The sequence below is a fragment of the Haemaphysalis longicornis genome, unplaced genomic scaffold (assembly GCF_048455015.1).
Source record: "Haemaphysalis longicornis isolate Haplotype H1 unplaced genomic scaffold, Haemaphysalis longicornis Haplotype H1 scaffold_1, whole genome shotgun sequence".
NCBI classification, from domain to species: domain Eukaryota; kingdom Metazoa; phylum Arthropoda; class Arachnida; order Ixodida; family Ixodidae; genus Haemaphysalis; species Haemaphysalis longicornis.
Genome location: NW_027526203.1, coordinates 358,383,195 through 358,403,722, shown reverse-complemented (window position 1 = coordinate 358,403,722; position 20,528 = coordinate 358,383,195). Strand labels below are relative to the sequence as shown.

Genomic DNA, 20,528 nt, shown 5'->3' with positions numbered 1-20,528 from the left:
ACGTGGCGGCCGCTGGGAAAGAAAGACGTTCTACGTCTCCCGCGGTAGTCGAGGGGCGGCGCTAGTTGACCGGCCTCAGAGCTCTTGTTGTATCTTTACCGAGTCCCTCGTCCCGTATCTCTCTGTTCTGCTACATGCATTACGAGGCACTGGCTCCAGCAGTTCGGATATGCCAATTGCTAACCCCGACCTCCGACCACGTTCTACGTGGCGGCCGCTGGGAAAGAAAGACGTTCTACGTCTCCCGCGGTAGTCGAGGGGCGGCGCTAGTTGACCGGCCTCAGAGCTCTTGTAAATATAAACCCCCGCTTTAAAGTCGAGAGAGAAGCCGCTGTGGGGATAGCGTAATGGCTAACGCACCGCACCGGTTATGCGGAGATGTGGGTTCGAGTCCCGCTCCCGGAAAACGGCGGATTTTTTCTCGACTTATATTTTCGCTTATTTATCAATGAATCAAAGAAACGTGACAAGCACACGTCATTCGGCCCTATTATATATTTCGAAAAAAGCCGAATAGCACTGGCAATGACGACTGCAACCTTGATATGTATCTTTACCGAGTCCCTCGTCCCGTATCTCTCTGTTCTGCTACATGCATTACGAGGCACTGGCTCCAGCAGTTCGGATATGCCAATTGCTAACCCCGACCTCCGACCACGTTCTACGTGGCGGCCGCTGGGAAAGAAAGACGTTCTACGTCTCCCGCGGTAGTCGAGGGGCGGCGCTAGTTGACCGGCCTCAGAGCTCTTGTAAATATAAACCCCCGCTTTAAAGTCGAGAGAGAAGCCGCTGTGGGGATAGCGTAATGGCTAACGCACCGCACCGGTTATGCGGAGATGTGGGTTCGAGTCCCGCTCCCGGAAAACGGCGGATTTTTTCTCGACTTATATTTTCGCTTATTTATCAATGAATCAAAGAAACGTGACAAGCACACGTCATTCGGCCCTATTATATATTTCGAAAAAAGCCGAATAGCACTGGCAATGACGACTGCAACCTTGATATATATATATATATATATATATATGTGTGTGTGTGTGTGTGTGCGCACGCGCACACACACACACACAGACATGAATACGCATTCATATGTTTATATTCAGCAACATCAAAAACTGGGATTGCAGCGCGAAACCTCCGGATCACGCGTCGTATTGCCTCCCAAAAGAGAAACGACAGCAGCTGTGTACGTTTTTATACAGCCGGGAATGTTTCCTTCATTGAACGTTATAACGAACACCGATTTCTCACTGCTTCGTTGGAGAGGTGCTGGCTTCCATCTTCCGGTGCAGGAGACATTCGCATACGGTACTCACTCATACATGCGTCCCCAAAGTCGGAAACATCTACTGCCGTACACGTATAGACCGGTTGAGCATTGGACGAATAATCCATACGTAGGGAGCTTGAACTTTTTTGTGTGCCAGGTTATTGAATCTCTTGACGTGTTTGCGACATTTCGCACTGTCGACGTTCAAGTGAACGGCTCTCAGGCACGGGCACGGCGCTGTCTGAACGAGAAAGCATAAGCACAAAGTGGGCGTTGAGGCGGTTCATTAAAACTCAGGACTTCATTTCTACGCCTTGGAGGAAGAAACAACGGGGAAAAGCAGCCGACAGGCTGGATAAGTTGTTGCCGTGTTCGGCAAAAGCAGCTACGATGCGAAACAAGAATTCCCAACAGAGCTGGCTCGATATACAGGCAGGTGTAACAAGATAAGAAGCCGTCAAGACAGAAATGTTCGAATAAATCAATGATGTCGCCCATTTCAATATGACAACGTAAATGGACGTCATACAGCTGTCATGGCACGTGGATTATCATTTATAAATAAAGGGAAGTAAATAATTCCCTTCTATACTTGTTTCTGGGTGTTGTGAATAAAGGCGGATGTTCTCTGGGGCATTTCAAAGGACCCTTAAGGCGACCTGAGGTCTGAGGTTATCATCATTATCATCTATTGTATGTCCATGGCAGGACGAAGACCTTAGCTTCAACCACTCTTGTCATTCAATTTCTCTAACCCATTTGTTATCTCCAGATGTTCTCATTTTATCTTCCGTATATTTCGCTGTTTTCCTGAGCTTCTCATCCAGGCCATTAGCGCTGCGATTTATGCTGTATGTTTTTCGCCAAGCACGTCCTATTCAACTGCCCTGATTTTGCTCCATTTTAGCAAGAGTGTCCTTCAGTCTTGTGTCCTCTACCGTTTTTAGGCGTTACACCAAATATTTTTTTCATCCCATGGCTCATTGGCTTGATCTAAGATGCTAAGACGAGTCCCTTAGTTTTTTTCCTTGTATTTAGGGCTGGAAGCATCCGATTTGCTCTCGATACCGTGTTAGTTCATCTGGCTTCTTTCTCTTGGGATTTTGTTTTCTCTGACTAGTGAAAACGACTTACTGGTTCAATAGTTCATCCCTTATGCCGAAGGTGTTTCACAGTGGTAAGTTTTGCACAATTTGTGATCTCTTCGTGTTATATTTAAGCTTACTACTCAGCTTTCGCTGTACTGGCCATCAATTTGATTGAAAATAAAAAAATCTCTTCTGTCAAAATAATCAGTACCAGGGAATCTCAAGGACACTCTAAGCCAATCCTGTGGTTCAGCTTTCCTACAATGCAAGCGATTGACCAATTCATGCAGCCAAAAATGAAATTTCGGCGAATAGCGATGCCGAACATACGATTTGACTTTGAAGTTCGATCTTCGCTGCAGCATCACTCAGTGCAATCACTGCGCAGATCCAAAGCACAGATTGCATTTTTATTCAACTGGTTGAAGGTTGCTGTCATTCGCCGTACTTGCTTTGTGGGCGGCATGGATTCGTTACTTGAGGAAATTGTGCTCAAGCTTAGCTACTTCATTTCCCTACAGTGCGCCATAACTATTCCTCGAACGCATGCCACTAACAAATTCAACACATGGTCCAAATCAAGTCCGCAACGCAGGCTGCGAAAAGGCTGAAATTGATAAAAGTGTATGTGCTTATATGCCTTCACAAGGATAGCGTGAGCGACTTTACTACGAAGGAATTTGGACACGGAGATATGTCCAAATTCCTTCGTAGTAAATTCGCTCACGCTATCCTTGTGGAGGCATATAAGCCCGTACACTTTTATCAATTTCAGCCTTTTCGCTCACCCCAGTTCTTTCATGCAAGAGAAGAAGTACTTGACGGTTATGCCAAGTACTTTGGCAAAGTTATTATGATGTGGGCTTTATTCGTATACGGGAAATGTATAAGAGGTGATACCAGGTTCTAAACGAATTGAATCTATTGAATCCTTTATGAGCAGCAATTTTTGACGTCTAGTAGCACAAAGAGGCTAGAAAGCTATAAAAATAGTTTTCTGTGCGTGTTCGTGTTCAAGGGGAAACCTTGCTGTGTGGGAACTATCCCGTTTCCTAATTGGTTCAACCAGGCTTCCGAACGACGCACCGTTTGAACGAAATTGCTAGGAACCTTATGTAAGCTTACGCAAGGCCTTGCTTTCGTAATGCTTCTTCTATGATTGCATTTGTTTCCAAGAAGGCAAACAGAGTTTTTTCTAGCACAGGCCATGTAAAAGCATTTTGTTGCGGTATTCTGATTTACGAGAGTAAAAGATAAGCGTTGAAGTTCTGGGTGCCGAAAGAGTATGAGCGGCTTTACTCGCACTCGATTTGTTCATGCGTCGAAATCGCGCTGCGCGTGTGCTTTCGTTGCTTCGTCTCCACTCATCATTACGCAGTACCGTAGCTGGAGTTTGAGCCGCAGCCAAACGTTCAAGATGTTAACACGTTTACTGCCGGAGAAAGCCCAATCGTTACAACTCGCCATGCAGAGCGCGTTAAAGAAGCTTCAGGGCGCAGCCGTTGCGCGAAATAGCGCCTTTTTCAGGACGGTTCTGTGTGAGGCGCCTTGGGGAGCAGGAAGCCAGTGGATGCGCATCCAGATACGCCTCTTTTTTTCAACGGGGAAAAAAATTTACTTTGCGCTGTTTGCGGGAATTATGAAATGACACTCGTTTGAATACTGAGCGATGTGGCTACGCATTGCTGACGGAGTTATAAAGAGTACTTTTTGTGTGGCGAAGGAATGAAATATATCGTTGTGAGGGGACGGTACAGTATCACTCCGCTTTTCACGGTGATGTGAGGGAGCAAAAGGATGCAGTGTAATCATCTTATCTCTATGCAGCATGAGAGTGTTGACGCACACGAAGACCACAAAACATTGATTTGTGTATCTAGTAATTCTTCCAGCACATACGAGCATGCGAAATAAGAGAAAAACAAGGTCCCCGCCTTCCCTGAAAAAAAAAAAAAAAAAGCTGTTTGCTTCTTATAAGGTCCGGAGTCAAACGGTGCTGTCACAAACTTTGCAAGTTACAGGGTTGTCCTGAGTGAAACCAAAAAGTGACGTTTCTATAAAAGGCTTCGAGAAGACGGGACGGGCCGATAGCTGTGCGCCTAGCGCTCTTGCAAATACGTACCGGGCAAGGAGAAACGTTCCATGTGTCTTTCTCTACTTCGCCTTCTGTGAAGACTAAAATATACTCGATATTTCTAGGATTCGCGCCATATGTCGCTCGCTCGCTCGCTCGCTCGCGGAGAGGGGTCGTTTTAGCGTGTTGTGGCCCTTGATCGGCCACGGTAGAAGCCTTCTCGATGGCCGCTACTCGACGTGAAGTCTGTCAGGACACCGAGCGTGTTCCACGTCTACCGTTCGCCCTTCGCATCTGAGCTAAAAGATGTTCACGCGGATAGTAGCGCTCAAGTTGAATAAGAGGGCCTCTTTTTCGCCAGATGCCACCAGCGTGCGACTTCTCCAGCGCGAAAGAAACGCCCGAGAAAAGAAAGCGCAAATCCGGTCTAAGAAGGCGTCCGTCTTTGCTCCGGTGTGGGCGTCGTCGGGAAAATAACAAAAAGACGGTGAGTTACAAAAAAATAAATATAAAAGGAAAGCTCGAAAAAAGAGAGGGGCACAGTAGACAGATAGGGAAGAAGAGAGCAGAGAAATGCAGGAAAGTAAATAAAAGCGGCAAGGGGCCGAAAGCGTGGCGCATAAGCGTCTCGAGACGGACGCATCCCCTGAGACCCCCGTCCAAGAAGGTGAGAGAGCTCGCCTTCATACGTGCGCTCGACGGAGGCCGCCTCAAAGCAGCGTTGTGTCTTCTCCGCTTTCCGCCTGTGAGCTGGGTGTGTAGACACGGCCGGGCACAAGCGGGGGGCCAAAATAACTGCGCGAAAATGTCGCATGCTGCATGGCCTGCGTCCACGTTAGGCGCAGACGGAGAAATATCGCTCGCTGCAAGAGGTACCGGAAACTCTTGAGGACGAATATATGGCCCGCTGTGCAAGCACTTAGCAGGGCCTTCTCAAAGCACCGTGGCTCAGCGCCTCGATGTTCGCCTTAGATTACTTGTCTCCGAATTTTTGTTAGCCCGTCCACGGCGGAACCTTCCTCGTACATGTGATATTCGAGACTTTGACCTCGTCCGCCCTTTGGAGGTGTATTTTTATTCAAGCGCCCCTGATGCTGTCAGTGCAAGTGTACGTTATCACTTTTTATTAGTATATTTTGCGTCGTGCTATTCCAGCTCCATTGGTTAATTCTTAACCAATAGAAAGTTGTAGCGAGAGGCCAGGCGTACCTCCTCCAAACACTTTCTCATGACATCCATTAATATATTTGTAACGAATAACTACCATCCATGAGTTAAATGTAAAAAAAGAAAAATAAACCTGAGGAGCTATGGACAAATGCAAGCAATCTGTTAGATGTACCCTGTGTAGCCAAGTTGAGCAACGACATTTTTTGGGGAAATCAACCGCGCGTGTGTTTTACGCGAAACATTTGGGCTGAGGAGTGTGCGCGAAGGCTAAGATTTAATTTTAATTTGGATCGCACAGTCACTCATGCAGGAAACTAACGTACAATGGCATCCTTTTCTACTCATGCACAGTTCAGGTGTCTCGAAACTTGTATTTGACACACTGTCGGAGGAAGCTGCTTTGCATTACCTTATGAACAACAATTAAGTGACTTGTAATGTCATTTTTTTCTTTCCCTCTCATCTTAACGTCAGCGAGGCCTTACTTCTTTGGAAAAACATGTCTCAGTTTAATAGCGATAGCACCACCGGCCTAGTAATCTGTACGTCGTCTTTGTTTGCATAAAGCCTCTTCTGAGCTTGTGAGAAGAATAAAACTTTCAGGTGGTTGGGCTGCACCAACCACAAAATATAGTGAAAAGTCCACTTTTTGCAATCAAATCAGTCACTTTCTTGCACAAATTTAGTCATTTATAGGCCGTTGTTTGACCGGTTGGCGCTGCGCTGCTGCGCACAAAGACGCGGATTGAATCCCTGCCGCGGTGATTGCTTTTCTGATGGAGGCGAAAAGCAAGAACGCCCGTGTCTCGAGATTTTGGTGAGCGCTAAAGATCCCCAGGTAAAGCCCTCCACTACGGCGTGCCTCATATGTCCAGGTGTAGCTTCGGCGCGTTAAACCCCGCTGGTAATGAACCAATCAATCACTCAATCAATCTGCTTGACCCGTTGCTAGTTTAATGTTGTTTGAGCATGGGCACGTGCCACATGTGTATATCTATCTATGGGACTAAGCTCAGATGTCCATACAGATATCTGACATGCCCTTTTAGGTTAATTTCCCATGTGGATAAGGGTTCTGTATTTGGTAATAGGTCTGGCGCGACGAATTGCTTATTTAGACATTTCAGACGACGATCCCGATTCCCTTTCCATATTATTGCACACATATGCAAGCGCGCGTCGTTGCGCCCAAGCCGAGGCGGCAGTGCCTGTATCCGCGCCCTGCGCAGGCTAGAGATGTACGTTTTCATGAAATTTTGAGGGAGTGTGAAACAAAAACAGGTTTCTTTAATTTTTTTTTTGCAGGAAAATTTGCAAAATTGAAAAAATACCATTCCGTACAGCTCTATAAAAAACTCGAATTACTTCTTAAAACCAAAGCCTTACATGTCTCATCAAACGAGAAAAGCGACCATAGTTGCTGGCGACTACACGTATGCAACCAAATTACCGCTGCTGAAAAAAAAAAAAAAAACAGTGCAGTCAAACCTGGATGTAACGAACCTCTGTGTAACGAATTCCTGGATTTAACGAAGTTTTTCCATTCCCCATTTCCACCTTCATTGAAACCCCTGTGTTTGCGACCTTTATGTCACGAAGGAGTTGCGACGGTCCACCTGGATGTAACGAATTTGATACGCTAATGAGTCAAGGTTTCTTGCCGTTTTTCTGAAAAATCAGTAATGCACTAATTTAACGAATTTCGCCCGCACCGCTATCTCTCGGCCGTTTCCAAGGTGTGAGTGTGCTGTCGATTATATGCTAGGCCTGCCTGTCGACGTGTAGTCGCGTGTGTCTCCTGATATCTGTGGTATGGGTTCGTGGATGATTTCTGCTGCCTGAATAAAAAAAGATTTGTCTTTTCAAGACAAGCTCGCAATTTTAAATGCCGTCTCCGCCGGCGAGAAAGAAGAACGTCACCGTGCGGTACAGTGCCCCAGCCAGCATCCTTCAACAATTTTGACTGCAGGAAAGACCATGAAGTTCGCAAAAAGGCGCCATAAGTTTGGTTCTTGAAGCGCGTTAAGGCATCGAAAAGTATATCAAAAAGCAAAAGTGATACATAGTTGCCTTGGTGAATTCGGGGGTCGTGTAGTAGCAGCAAGCGCAAATTACGCAGTTTTTCAGTGTGAAATATATCCTTGAACAAGGGTGAGTTCGGCATCACTGATGCCTAGCACATTGGTTCCGTTTCTGCTTTATTCCCGCGAGTTTTTACTCGAAACCTGCATGGAACGAAAACCTGGATGTAACGAAAAAAGGCGATTTTTTTGTCAAATTCGTCATTTGTAAATTTGTCAAATTTACAGCTAAACCTGGATATATCCAGGTTTAGCTGTAAATAGAACATACCCAAACACATTTGGGTTCGCATGGGATTTGAACCCGAGTCCACAGAGCAGCAGCCAAGTGCGGTAACTTGATCGCTAACCCGGTGCCGTGCCAGGATGGAACAAGATTTATCCGGGTGCGTGCCGCATGACAGGGGAACTTGACGGCACCGCACACACGATGCAGCACTGAAGAAGTCTTCGATAATCGCTGGGTTTCGCCTTCAACTCACTTAAGAGACTTAAATGCCCGATGAATTTTTTGGTTAGCACTGAAAATAATATAATTTTTACATGCTGCCTCACATAGGACCCAGCAGAGCTTACGTTCTCAAAATCTGCGCACGATTTCACGTCAACGGGTTGACTTCGGAAAGCGCTTCCCTCCCTGCAGAGGGGTCGCATCCCACCGAATTTCCACGTGGAAGCTCTGTTTTTTTTTTTTTTTTTTCAGTGTTACCTTGGTTGAAAAAAAAACGATAAAAAACTTGTTTTTTTTTACGGTTTTTTTTAATTGCTCTCTTCTCTAGCCCAGACAACATGTCCAACGCTTTGCTTTTAGAGGCCGAACTGACAGGACCCAGGTTTGACGCGAACGGAGTTATTTTTTCCACCATCTGAGTAGAAGTGGAAAAACAATTTTGAGAAACAAAGAGAAACGAACCTGAGAAACACAGGCGCAGCGCCGTTATCTAATGTAGTGGTGTTTTCGTCAGAGAAATCTGATAAACAAATCTGAGAAACAAAGGCGCAGTGCCGTTATCTAATGTAGTGGTGCTTTCGTCAACACACTGCCGGAGCCGGCGTCGAACCTGGGTCTTCTCGCTTGCGAAGCCGATGCCTTACCGACTGCGCCACGCCGGCTGGTCATGGTGGACTCGGTATGAAGGAGATTGCTGGTCTAAGCACCAGTCTCCACTCTCGTCCCGCGTGAGGAGCGGCCCGATGACTACGCTGTTCGTGGCACTCCTATGGGTAATGGGGCGCGGGATGAAACGCCGCTGTCCACAGTGCTGTGCAGGCGTCTCCTAGTGCTCTCCTCATCTCACTTCTGTGAACAGCACAATGAAGCGCCACTTCTGCCGGAGAGCGATCGGGACTCCGCTGGCGCTCTCCACATTAGTGGCGATGTGGGCGAATCCCTTCTGCCATCACCCGGGACATTATTCCGCTCGCCCTGTGATTCCACGCTGAAGGAAGAGCGACGTCTCTCTCCTCAGATCGCTTCTCACGCTTGTGATGAGCGGAATGAAACACCCTGAAACCTAAACAGACTGTTCTTGCCCTGTACCGAAGACTTACGCAACAGTTCCAGCATAACGCCGACATGCGCCCCAGAATGCTGCAGTGAGCTGCCAATTTCTTTATTATTATTATTTCTAAATGGAGGAAAGGTAAGTTTCACTTTCGGCTGGAGCTTCGCGCACGCGTGCCAACGCCGTTCGCGTGTTTTGTTTAGCCATATTGGCCGCACAAGTAAGCACTGCCTGGAGCCTTCGGTATCCTCCCCCCCCCCCCCCCCCCCCACCCCCCGTTCGCACGTCCACAATTTTGAGAACTATATTGGGCACGTGCAGCATTGCTGATTTTGTGTCGCCATTTTCGTTCCTCTCCTTCCAGGTGCCACCTCACCTGGAGCGTGCCGAGACAGCTGACGAAAAGGAGCACCAGAAGCAGCACTGTCGGAGAAAAGTAGGTTAAGCAAGGGCTCAGCCGCTAGCGCACACACACCGATGGGGACAGACAGACGGCGGAAAGAAACAACAACAGAGGCGGATTCTGGACCCGCCGGCCGGGGCCCTTGCATACAGCCGCCGCTGGCCGCCCCCGTGCGCCTGGCCGCGCTTCGTCTTTACTATGGCAGAGCGCGGCCGCTCACAAAGGCACGGGAGGCGTCTGGTTTAAATCCAGCGGGGCCTATGTTTAGACCCGCCGGGAGGCCGTGGAGGAGAGGGACCTCCGCGAGGAGGGGGACACTACTCGGTGTGAACGGGCCAAGGCGGCTGGGCGCAGTGCAAAAGCGCCAAGGTGCTGGAAGAAGCGGAGGAAGCTCGCGAACGCCGACTTGCAGAGAGCAAGCGCACCGTCTGAGTTTCGTGACCCCCAGCGGCACTGCAGGGAGCGCAGAAATCACGCCTGAAGACGGAAGGCGTGCGCGGGCTACAATGATCGCATACCTGTGGCTCTGATACTAGTAGTGAAGCGTCAGTGTCGCACACAGCAAATGCGAACGTGGCTGCTGGTGGCGGTGTCACTGTTAGGAAAAAGGAGGAAAGAATAGCAGTAAATCATATTATTGTGTCTTAGTGGGAAGACACTCCCAGTCTTCGAGTTTTACAATGCGGCTGAGACAGCTTTCAAAAGCAGAACCACGCTGTTGGGACCGATAGCCTTAAAGAACTCCGTGGACCAGCTTTGCCGCAACGCACCCAGGGACCGCTTACGATGACTAACGGAGCAAATTTTGTAAATTAAAGGGCTGACCCCACGATTCGACTAAAAAAATGGGAACGCCGCTCCGACATCACCCAATGCGAACGTAATGTTTTAGTCAGTTTCAAAGCATGACGAATAAATAACGAAGTTTTAATTGCTTGCGATTCGCAGCTGACATAGTCCAGTTATTACATTATCTAGGATGTCTAAAAAAACTTACAAAAATCTCGTTCAGGGAAGGTATGGCCTGAAGGGCGGACGTTCAAGTATCTAAAATGAATCCATGCAGCCATGGAATGAAGTAGGGCATACATAAAAGTAAGCAAGTAATTTAAGACGCAGAAAAAGAAAACGTATCTGCGCAAATTGCCAGCACAGATTGTAAACACGGAAAAGCAAGCATATGCTGAATCAGCATAGACTTGTAAGCCCTTAAGTAGCACTCTGGCACAACGAACAGCAACATGGGTTTTGCCTCACCGATGAAGGAGGACCTAAAAATAGAATCAGGCACCTCGATAGAGGAACTTGATCAAATAAAAAAACGAGAAGAATTATGATAGGTATCATGTGTACATAAATATTAAAAACATGCTCGTGGACGAGAGAGAAAAGTCCAGTGGAGGACATTCCAGCTCAAACTAAAAGTATAAGCACAGTTTCGCAGGAATTTTGGTACAAACCGAAGATGCTATTAAGGGCTACAGAATGAAGCGAGTAATTCCACTACATTCGAGAGAACATTTCTGCCATTGTACCTCCTCATTCATCTGAAAACAAAATTCAAAAAGCAAGCGAGACTCGTGTGAAAGTCAGAGTGCGCGACTCGAGTGGCCATTGGCAGGGCGCGCCTCAAAGATATAGTGTGCTAAAACATTTTCGGCACTGTAACAAAAATCTACTTCTTTTCTTTCTTCTTTAATAACCCAGGGTAAAGATGAGAGGAGTACAAAAAGACTATGTAGACCAATTATGACACGCTTGGCTTTGTAGCTACAAGAGTGGCATCTTCCGCTAGGGCACCAGGCCAAGGTTTGTGTACCTTACGCGACCTCCTTTCAGGATTTTTCGGATTAAACATAAAGCTGCCCTCGATACACGAAAGCACGTAACCTGGAGCCGCCTCACACTGCGAAGTCTCATGACAGCAAACTGGTCATGCGCAAACAAATACACAGACCAATCGCCAGGAATGCGAGTCGGATGGGGCGCTCCGAGCAAGCTGTAAACGAACAGTGCCGAGAGTCCCTGATCTGGCATCACTTACGCAGGCGCCCATGAGACCGTACCTTCGGTGTATCAGCATGGAAGGTGAAAAAAAAAAAAAAAAAAAAAAACCAAAGGGGCTGTTCGCTAAGAAACGCAGTATTTTCGCTTGCGAAGCGAATCCTCCTGACACGTACGTCTGGCTAACGCTTTTTAACATCTCTCCAGAAGCATACGGTGAAAGGCCCCTACATGCGGATCGACGCGCATAAATCTTGCTCTGCTGAACGTGGGCGCCGCACGCCTCCTTCGATCACTCGAGCGGCGTATGCCGTGCAGTAGAAGAAACGCGCCACCCAAAGCGCCCCTTGTGAAAATTGAAGCAGCGTGAGTGGCTCTGGCAGGCCCTTCAGTCGTTCTAGGGGTCCAGCGCGACACGGGTAGCGAGGCGCAGCCCGCACTCGGCTCACGCTCACAGTGGCGCGTGACTGCCGAGAGTCGCCGCAGCGGTCGCGCAAAAGAGAAAAGAAAAAGGAACTGCCGCCACAGTTCGGTTTCCTGCTTAAACCGCGACGACGGCGGCGGCTGGAGCAGCAGGGCGAGCGCGGCGGCGCTGTCGGAAACACGAATATCCGGCTTTTGGAAGTCGCACGGAAATGCAACAAGGGCGCTGTCGCAAACCCTCCGGCGGGAAGGAAACCGCCGTTGATGAGGGGGCATGCATGCTCGCGTGCGTGGCATCTCTGTCGGGTGCGCATCCGTCAACAAACACAAACTGGAACGGCCAGCTGGGCACGCGCCACGTGGAGCGGCCTTGAGGGCGAGAACTCCCGCGTCGGGTCCCGATTGCGTTCCACAGTCTCGGCTGGATAGATCAGGAGGCGGCTGGAAGCAGAAACATCTCCTCAATGTCATATAATAAGCAGCAATAATGAAGCTATTCCATTAATGATCGATTGAGCAGTAAGTGAACCGAGTGTTTTTAACGTCGTGTGCTGGGACAGTTGACAGGCCTTTGGATTGACGCCAACCCCCGCCAAGAAAGCATTCTACAAAGACAATCTTTACGGCATCCGTGCGACGTTTTGCACAACATACCATGAAAAATGGACTAAACTGTTAGGATACAAGAATGGAGCGTAATCTCGTCGTAGCAGTGAATGAAAACGTACTCAAAGTAAATAAATAAATAAATAAATAGTTTATTCACTTGCCTAGGAACAGGTCGACGATTGGCTATTGTACTGGCGCACAAAGAAAACAAAACGTAACAAACACTGAAACTTTTGCCATAAGCTGTTACAGTACCCACACTAAACATGAACCAAACCAAAAATAATATTACTACTACTAGTACTACTACTACTACTCACTACTACTACTACTACTACTACTAGTAGTAGTAGTAATAGGAGGAGGAGTAGTGGTAGTAGTAGTAGGTACAGGGAGTTTCACGGAGCCCCAGTGCATACTGAGCCAGTATTCAGACTGTACAAAACCGCGTACTCGGCATGTGAGTTTCGTTGACAAGCTTGCAATTACGGTGAGCCGTGAAGTCGCGCGACAAATTGTACGACTTGGGGCCACGTGCGACTTTGTTAATCGTTCGTCACGATCCGTGGCAGGGTGGCTGAGCAATCCGTCTGCAGAAAGCAGGGCGGCCCATTCCTTGCACAAGAAGCCGGCGAGGAGAAGCTCGGGCGCGACCACGCAAATCCAGCGCCCCTCGTGAGCGGTCCGCGTTGCGTGCGGAAGAGATGCGCGGCTCGATAGTTTCGCTCGGCGCTTCTCTGCCCGCGCGCGACACGTTAATGCGTTTTTAAAAGACGCACCGCGGGCGGCGGCGCTTGGGTCACGCGACACAGCCGTCGCCAGACCGGGCGAACTCCTCCGCCACGTAGTCATCGTTGCACCGTGAGGACGTCGAGTGCACGGGCACGGCGCCAGCACTTCGGCACAAATGGCCGCGCACTCACCCGGCCGGGCTGTTGATCATGCCGGGTTCGCCTGTTCGTCAGCCAGCTCTTCTGCCCACGGCAACAGTCCCAAAGCGCCTGTTCACGTACTACTCGCTTCGAAGCTCCCGTAGTTTTGCTTCCCCACAACTCACCTGAATGACCAATTATTGCTATCAACGCAGCAGATACGGCCAATGAGCACTGGTCCGGAAAAAATTTACACCATCTTCCCGCGAGGGGTACCATGGGGTAGATGCGACGCATCGGGGGTTTCTGTTGCGTTTCCGTTATGTTAGCGTGTCCATTGTTGTTGTGTGTCCATATTTTACGCCGCATGTTCACCCCCGATGCGTCACATCTACCCCATGGTTCCCCTCGCGGGAAGATGGTGTAAATTTTTTTCGGGGTGGCCGGTGCTTGTTACGGTTGCGCCGAACATCGCGATAGCAGGCCTGTTAGTCCCCATTCAAATCATCGGTGGTCATCGGAGGATGTCATCGGCGGAGCGGCGGCGGAACGGCTGAGCGGAGCGGCGCAGTTACCGCGTTTATATGCAGCGGAATGAGAGAGAGCAGCGCATAGCAGTGCATGCGCATGTGTTAACCGAGCGCAAGCCGCGCGCAAGCTGCGCGCTAACCCGCACCCACGCACAGCTGGCACGGCGACGGAGCGAGCGCCGGCGAGCGCTAACACGCAGATGGCACTGCGGTGAGAGCGGCGCTAGCGCGCAGCTGGTGCGGCGAGGAGAATGGGGGAGGGATGCGAACACGCCGAACGACGCCGGAGGGACAAGGCGAGTGAAAGAGATGCGTCGCATCAAAAATTCCGATTGATTCGAAGCATCCGGTCTCCTCTCCGCGATACTAACGTTCAACTTTAAATGAAGGCCCATCAAAGCAAAATGAGGATGTCCTGAGCTGATTACACTTGAACATTGCTTACATGATGGGCTGCAGGCTGATTCACCAGTGTGCTTGGTGCGCTCTGTGAAGGAGGACATTGGGCACGTCTTGTGCTACCGCCCGCGTTTTACCACCGAACGAGGAACAGCGGCAAAAGTTCCCGTGCAACTACGACAATGGAACGGGTTAGAGCTGGGACACTTTCTTGCGCTATGGCGTAGTCATTCTGTCGCGGTGCTAAGGACGAAGGCTCTTTTGAGTTTTCTAAACGCTCCAGGGTTGGACGAGGTCGCGATCCATAAAGTCATTCAATGAGTTTCTCCTGTTACTGCAATCCTTCTAAATGTCCTTCCATGACCGTTTTGTCATTCATTCTATTTATTGTTTTTACGCGTTTAGTTTCCTTTTTTGTCTCGCCGTATTCACCCCTATAAGGTAGCAACCCATGGGTCTAATCTCTCCTGTGTTCATTAAAACGCTATAGCTTCGCTAGAGCTTAATATGGATTCTATAATTGGCTGAAGTCATACATCATTTGGTTTTTGTAGCTAATTACGCTGGAATCACGGCCCGGGGGTTAATAAGAAGGTCCCCTTCACTCCGAGTAGTCCGAGTGGCGCTGCCTACCACCCCCAAGCGCAGGAAACAAATACCTTAACATAAACACCCCAGAAAGTGGAGGGGAAAATAACCCCGCCGGTAGCGTAGTCGTCATCGCACCAGAAGCTGGAGGTCGCGGGTTCGGATCCCACCCGGCAGGCATTTTTTTCTCCACTTCCTTTCTCTCTTTCCAAATCCTTTATCTGTTTTAATGATCTACTACATTCGATCTTTGCTTTCCGAGGTTTTCTTGACTGCCAACCCTTATTTCTGTCTTATTTCAACTTAACTGCACTAGCCGCTCATGTTACACTTTCTGCTCCTGGCCTGGGCCGCCTTGCTAAATTCGTGTTGCACCACCATGGAGGCAGATCTCTAAGCCGGCGTTCTATGCAATCGCTGTTTTTGAGAAAATTGCGACGTCACCTCGGAAGGTTTAAACTGAAACAAGGGTGTGATGGCGGACGCGCGCTGAGAATCGTGTGGACGTCCTCATCAAGCGTTTTGTTTTAATAAACATGTTCGACTACGGTGAGCGGGAGAGCAACACGATGCGTGTCTGAAATTGCGCACTTGCGTGCGACGAAGAAAGCGTGTTTCGCATGCCGAGCAGTCTTAAATACAATTAGGCACCTGTGATGGCCATGCAGACGCCCTAAAAGATCCGAGTGTGCCTGCAATTACGTACGCCGCCAAGTGCTTCCGTGGTGCTTGCTGCCTGAAGGTAACCACCGCATCTCTGTTATTCGCCTTCCCGACGACGCCTGGAGCGGCCGTGCGCGCGCCCAGCATACCCGCACGCCCCGACGCAGCCTCGCCCGCCGAATGGTCCATGGCGCCTGTGCGGCGGGCCGCGGAATCTCACGAAGTTTTTGAGTCCACTGGAAGATTCTGGACTGCACCGATGTTCACCCGCACTTGACGATCGACACCGGAAGCGCCTCGGCGATCCTTTACCCTCTCCCATCGGGCCGCTTTCGTAACGGAAAGATGCGCTCGGTGTGAATCGCTATTCTTTCTTCTGCTGCTTTGACGCACGAGGAAGGCGCGCAGTGCAGCCGTGATTATAGCTGCGGAATGTTTAGGACTAAATCGCGTCACTCCGGGTGTATAAACGCTTTCTGCACTGTTTATTTCTAAAAGGTTCTACGAAATTATCGGTGCCAGCAATGAACTATCCGTGCGTCTCACAATAGCTTGAGTGATAGTCTTACCTGGCATTAAGACTGGATGTCCCTCACGTGTTTGAGGAGAACCTGCTGGACATGTGTGGGTTCGTTAATTACATGCTCGCCCATTTCCAATGTCCTGATTGCTATTGCCAAGCGCTTGCAACAAAGGCCAGCCTGCAAACTTTTGTTGATTTATAATCATTGTGTGAGGACAGCCCTGCTGTGAGAGATTGCGGAACCCCGCAACAGGCCTCTTTGTCCTTCCCGGATGTTGTGTTGTATATCTGCTGAGGCACATCGGAATATCTTTCAAGCTCCGTACTTCCAACTTTGGTGCTATTTACGACTGCGTGGGTAATTTTCTGATTGTGCCAGAGTTTCAAGATATGCTACTGGACCGCAGACTTAACGCAGCTATTATTTAAACGCATACGAGCTTTAAACATGCGCCTACAATTTAAGCCACTCCAGCTCGCGCTTGTATATACGTCACCGCAGCGCACTGGAATAGTGAAGCACAGCCACAGACGCACTAAATGCGGGGAATAGCGGGGTCTGACGCATAGAGTTGGACTAATAAATTCGATGGTCGTTGCCGGTTTGCACATCTGATAACGTCATTTTCTCGTTGCGTGAGCTAGCGCGCACAGCGCATTTCGGAGTCACATCGTACATCAGTGTCACGTCGTTGGCAGACTTTGATGACACCTTCACCCGGGTGCATTGTGACAGCAGCGTGCCCGCCGAAGTGTCCCGGAGTTCACGATCTATCGCAATATTAATTTGCAAGTTTTAACACGTGTATATTTTTCCTCACTTAAAAGCAACCGGAACCCAAAAGTTGAGCGCTGGTTTCACAAGGGCCGCTTGAGAATTCAGCAAAAGCTACGGACGCCAACCATTCAACCTACGAATGGAGCACGTATGCAGGACTCCTGTTCGTTATCCCCCCCCCCCCCCCCCCCCCCCCCCCGCCATCTGTAACAATCCTGGAGAGCTCTCGGTGCATACTAACACCGCTTACAATTATATTAAACTTCGATCTCAAATATACCTATTTTGACCTCATTGCATCTCCACGCATGCTGCAACAGTAGTAGTGAAATAATCTGCCATTTTTTTCCCACCAACAAATGATTTTTTTTTTTGCACCTGAATAAGACACTTCCCTAATCAAAATGATTTGTCAAACCATCACTTACTTACTGAACGAAAATACCAACTTGGCGCAAGTTAGGTCCGGCATCTTGTAAACTAGAATGCAGACAGTGAGCACTTGAGCAAATATTTGAGTTGCTAGTGCTTTACTGAAGAAGTTTTGGGAGCTGTAGAGACACTCAGCGCTCCCGACAACGCATCCACCACTAGAAAGCTTCGTCGTTCCCGTCACCATTACCTGGCCCAAAGTTGTGTCGCCAGCACCGCACAGACACTGGCTTCTTCATACGGCGGCGGAGGGGTGGAGGGGGAAGGGCTCGTCGTCATTATCTTCTTTCCGGCCGAAGCATACACAATGAGAGAAATACGATCAAACGGCAAGAAAAGCGAAAAGACGATGAGCACTGTTCTTTTCGCCAAACGCGAAACGGGCCGCTAGTCATTCTGAACGGGGAGTTCGTGTCGCCAATCCCGAAGGGTTCTTGTTCCGGACTCGATTCCTTCTGTTTTCGTGCGCTACACGACCGGGCCATTGTCCGCCAGGAAAAAGCACGCCGCCAACGACAATAGCTTCGCGAACTCCTCTCACCAACAAGGGCGGGAAGAGAAGCAACTGGAGGGAAAAGAAACGTTCAAGCGGGAGACAACTGCTGTGAGCAAGAGAAAGTACGAAGGCAGAGAAAAGTCGGCCGGAGCAATGGAAGCAGAAAGTAGGGAGAAGGCCGAACCGGCTTGCCGTCCGGTCAACAAATGACCACTTCGAGAACAATGGGGCGCTGCGGAGAACGGCGTGGCCTGCACGACGCCGCGCAGGGAAGCCTAACCTCGCGCGGAGCCCAATCCAAGGCCAGCGGCGCTCGAGCGAAGAGCGAGGCGGTGATATAGCGGCCGTAGAAACGCCGCGGAAAAGACGTAATTGCCGTGCAGCCGGAGACAGCCGAGCTCCTTGGGCCTCTCCACTCCGGCGGGGGAGAATCCGCGCTGAGGGCCTTTTGGACTAAGGCCCTTTGCTTTGAGCTCGGGCTTGAAGCCACCATCCCGACAGCAAAAGCCGCGTGGCATGGAGATGGCCGCAGAGAGGAGGAGCTGCAAAGGTGGTACGCATTTCCGTTAAAAATAGCCCCGCCCGCCGCCCTCTTTTCTTGCCTCCTCTTCATTTTTCGGAAGTCAGCGCTGAATGTCGCGCAGCGTGGTCGCGCACCGCTCTGGCCGTTTATGCTCAGAATGCTGTGCGTAGTATACAGTGTACAGCAAAGGTCGTTCTAATATGAACAGCGCACGTCTTCTTAGAGTAGTTGATGTTTGGGGGGCTGTCAGAATAAGGGAATGAGATTCTCGGACTATGTTTTTGCGCCATGTTGAATGAAAGAGCTCCATATAGCTGTTTTCATAAAGCCTTCGTTTCAAACCAAAGGGGGCAGAAGTATTGGCGCACTTTCCTCGGCGCCATACCTATAGAATTAAGTAAGCAAAAAGTGTGCTATTAAAACACTCAAAACACGATCGTGTGAGGAGTGCTTCATGTTTCCCCCTGACGAAAACAAGCAACAGTGTAACTATCTCGCCCAAGCACTTGCCAGCTTGACCGTCACAAGGTCAACTTCCATCAAAAAAATTGTTGGAAAGAAAACAGTGACACCTTCAAGTTTGAAATGTCACCTTTCAGTGAACTTTGATTTGGGGCACCAGAATTCGGGTGTGTTACCATGGCAAAACCCAGGCACACATATAGCGCGTTTAAGGTGGCGTCAAAGGTGCCATCGGGCGACCGGATCCCCGGAGGTACGCTCATGAAGGACGCTACTCCGCCCGACTCATTGTTATGCGGATGAGCGGACTACAAGACTTGATCATTTTCGTGCAGATTTGGCTCCGCTTGGAGCGAATGCCGCCTCTTCGTAAGGCTGCGCCCGGCGCAAAAAAAGGATTCAGTCTCAAGACGTCTTGGCTGTACTATAAGTAGGAATTCTGGTGGTCATATCTGCGTGCTGACCACGACGCTGCAACGACGTTCGAGAGTGCACCTCCCGTCGAATGACCGAGTTCTTCATTTCCCCGCGGGCAGGGAGAAAGTGCGCGACATAAATGACCAATCCGGCAGGAAATCAAAGTGCATCCGGCTACGACTTCCCAAAGCGGGACTGGAATCACGCAGTGCGCAGAAATTGCGCACCCGTTTTGGAAACCGCGGGGAGGGGATGCCCGGAGGGGGAAAAGACTGGACGCGTTCGCTTCTGCCGCCCTCCCATAGGCGTCTTAGCCTCCGCGCGTCTCGGGCCAGACAGACAGGTACTACACGCGTCGAGATGAGATGGCGGCTTCCATCACGCGCTGATGAGATGACCTGATTGCCGCCGGAGACGCCAGCCCCCTGGCGCTGCCAAGCGCGGCGGAAGGAGCGGAAGCGCACCGCGGCCGTTGAACTTGCCACTGACGCGGCCGTGGGTCCGCGTTTTGGCGGCGCTATCGGGCTACTAAAAGTGAGCGGAAGAAGCAGGGGGACCGGTGCGCCTCTTTATCTTATTAGTTTCGCGCGTGTCGCGATTACCGCTATACAAACGCCGGGACACACACGATGCCGCGAGGAGGAGGTGTCGAGGCAGCCACATGCTGGCAGGTAAACCCGGGTGCCCTTTCAATCAGCACACTGACAGCTGGCACGGAGCGCATTTGACATGATGGCTGCTTTCCCGCGAACGAAATTGCCCGTCCCTGATTTGTCCTTCTTCGCAACGTCTGATAGATCAATCGACCACCAAACGAAGGCGCCAGAGCTTTAAATAACCATTCGTAGAGGACGTTTGCTAAGGAGAGCTGCCAGGGCACCACTTCTCGGGCCGTTTTCCGGCCAGGTGCTATGCCTTTTTAGTATAACATACTCTGTGTCAGCCAAGTACGAAATATGAGGAATCGGGATGGTTCACTTAGTGATCGCCGCGGCAAGTGCGGTCATCTATTGTGTTGATTGTGTTATCCTAACTTTAGATTCATCTTTTGTTCATTGCGTACCTTTATATTATGTTCCACCGTTACGTCCTGCTTATAAACAGCACAAACGCGTAACTCTTCAAATAAAGGTGGCTAAGGACGTTTGGTAGACGCATGTTGTGTATTAACTTGAAAGAAAGTATACAGAACTGAAAAAAGTATTTCAGCTGAGCCGT

General features: G+C 49.6%; 1 protein-coding gene across 4 annotated transcripts in view; it reads left to right on the top strand.

Moving 5' to 3' along the window:
• Positions 1–20,528, top strand: part of LOC144154980 (protein NDNF-like) — a 234,445-nt gene that overhangs the window by 102,856 nt on the left and 111,061 nt on the right. For all 4 annotated transcript variants that reach the window (XM_077686143.1, XM_077686142.1, XM_077686141.1 and 1 more), the window contains exon 2: positions 9,553–9,624. Coding sequence is in view for 2 of the 4 variants with exons in the window: in XM_077686142.1 (XP_077542268.1) it covers positions 9,553–9,624 (72 nt within the window). In the remaining 2 variants the exon portion in view is untranslated. The remainder of the gene's footprint in view (positions 1–9,552; positions 9,625–20,528) is intronic.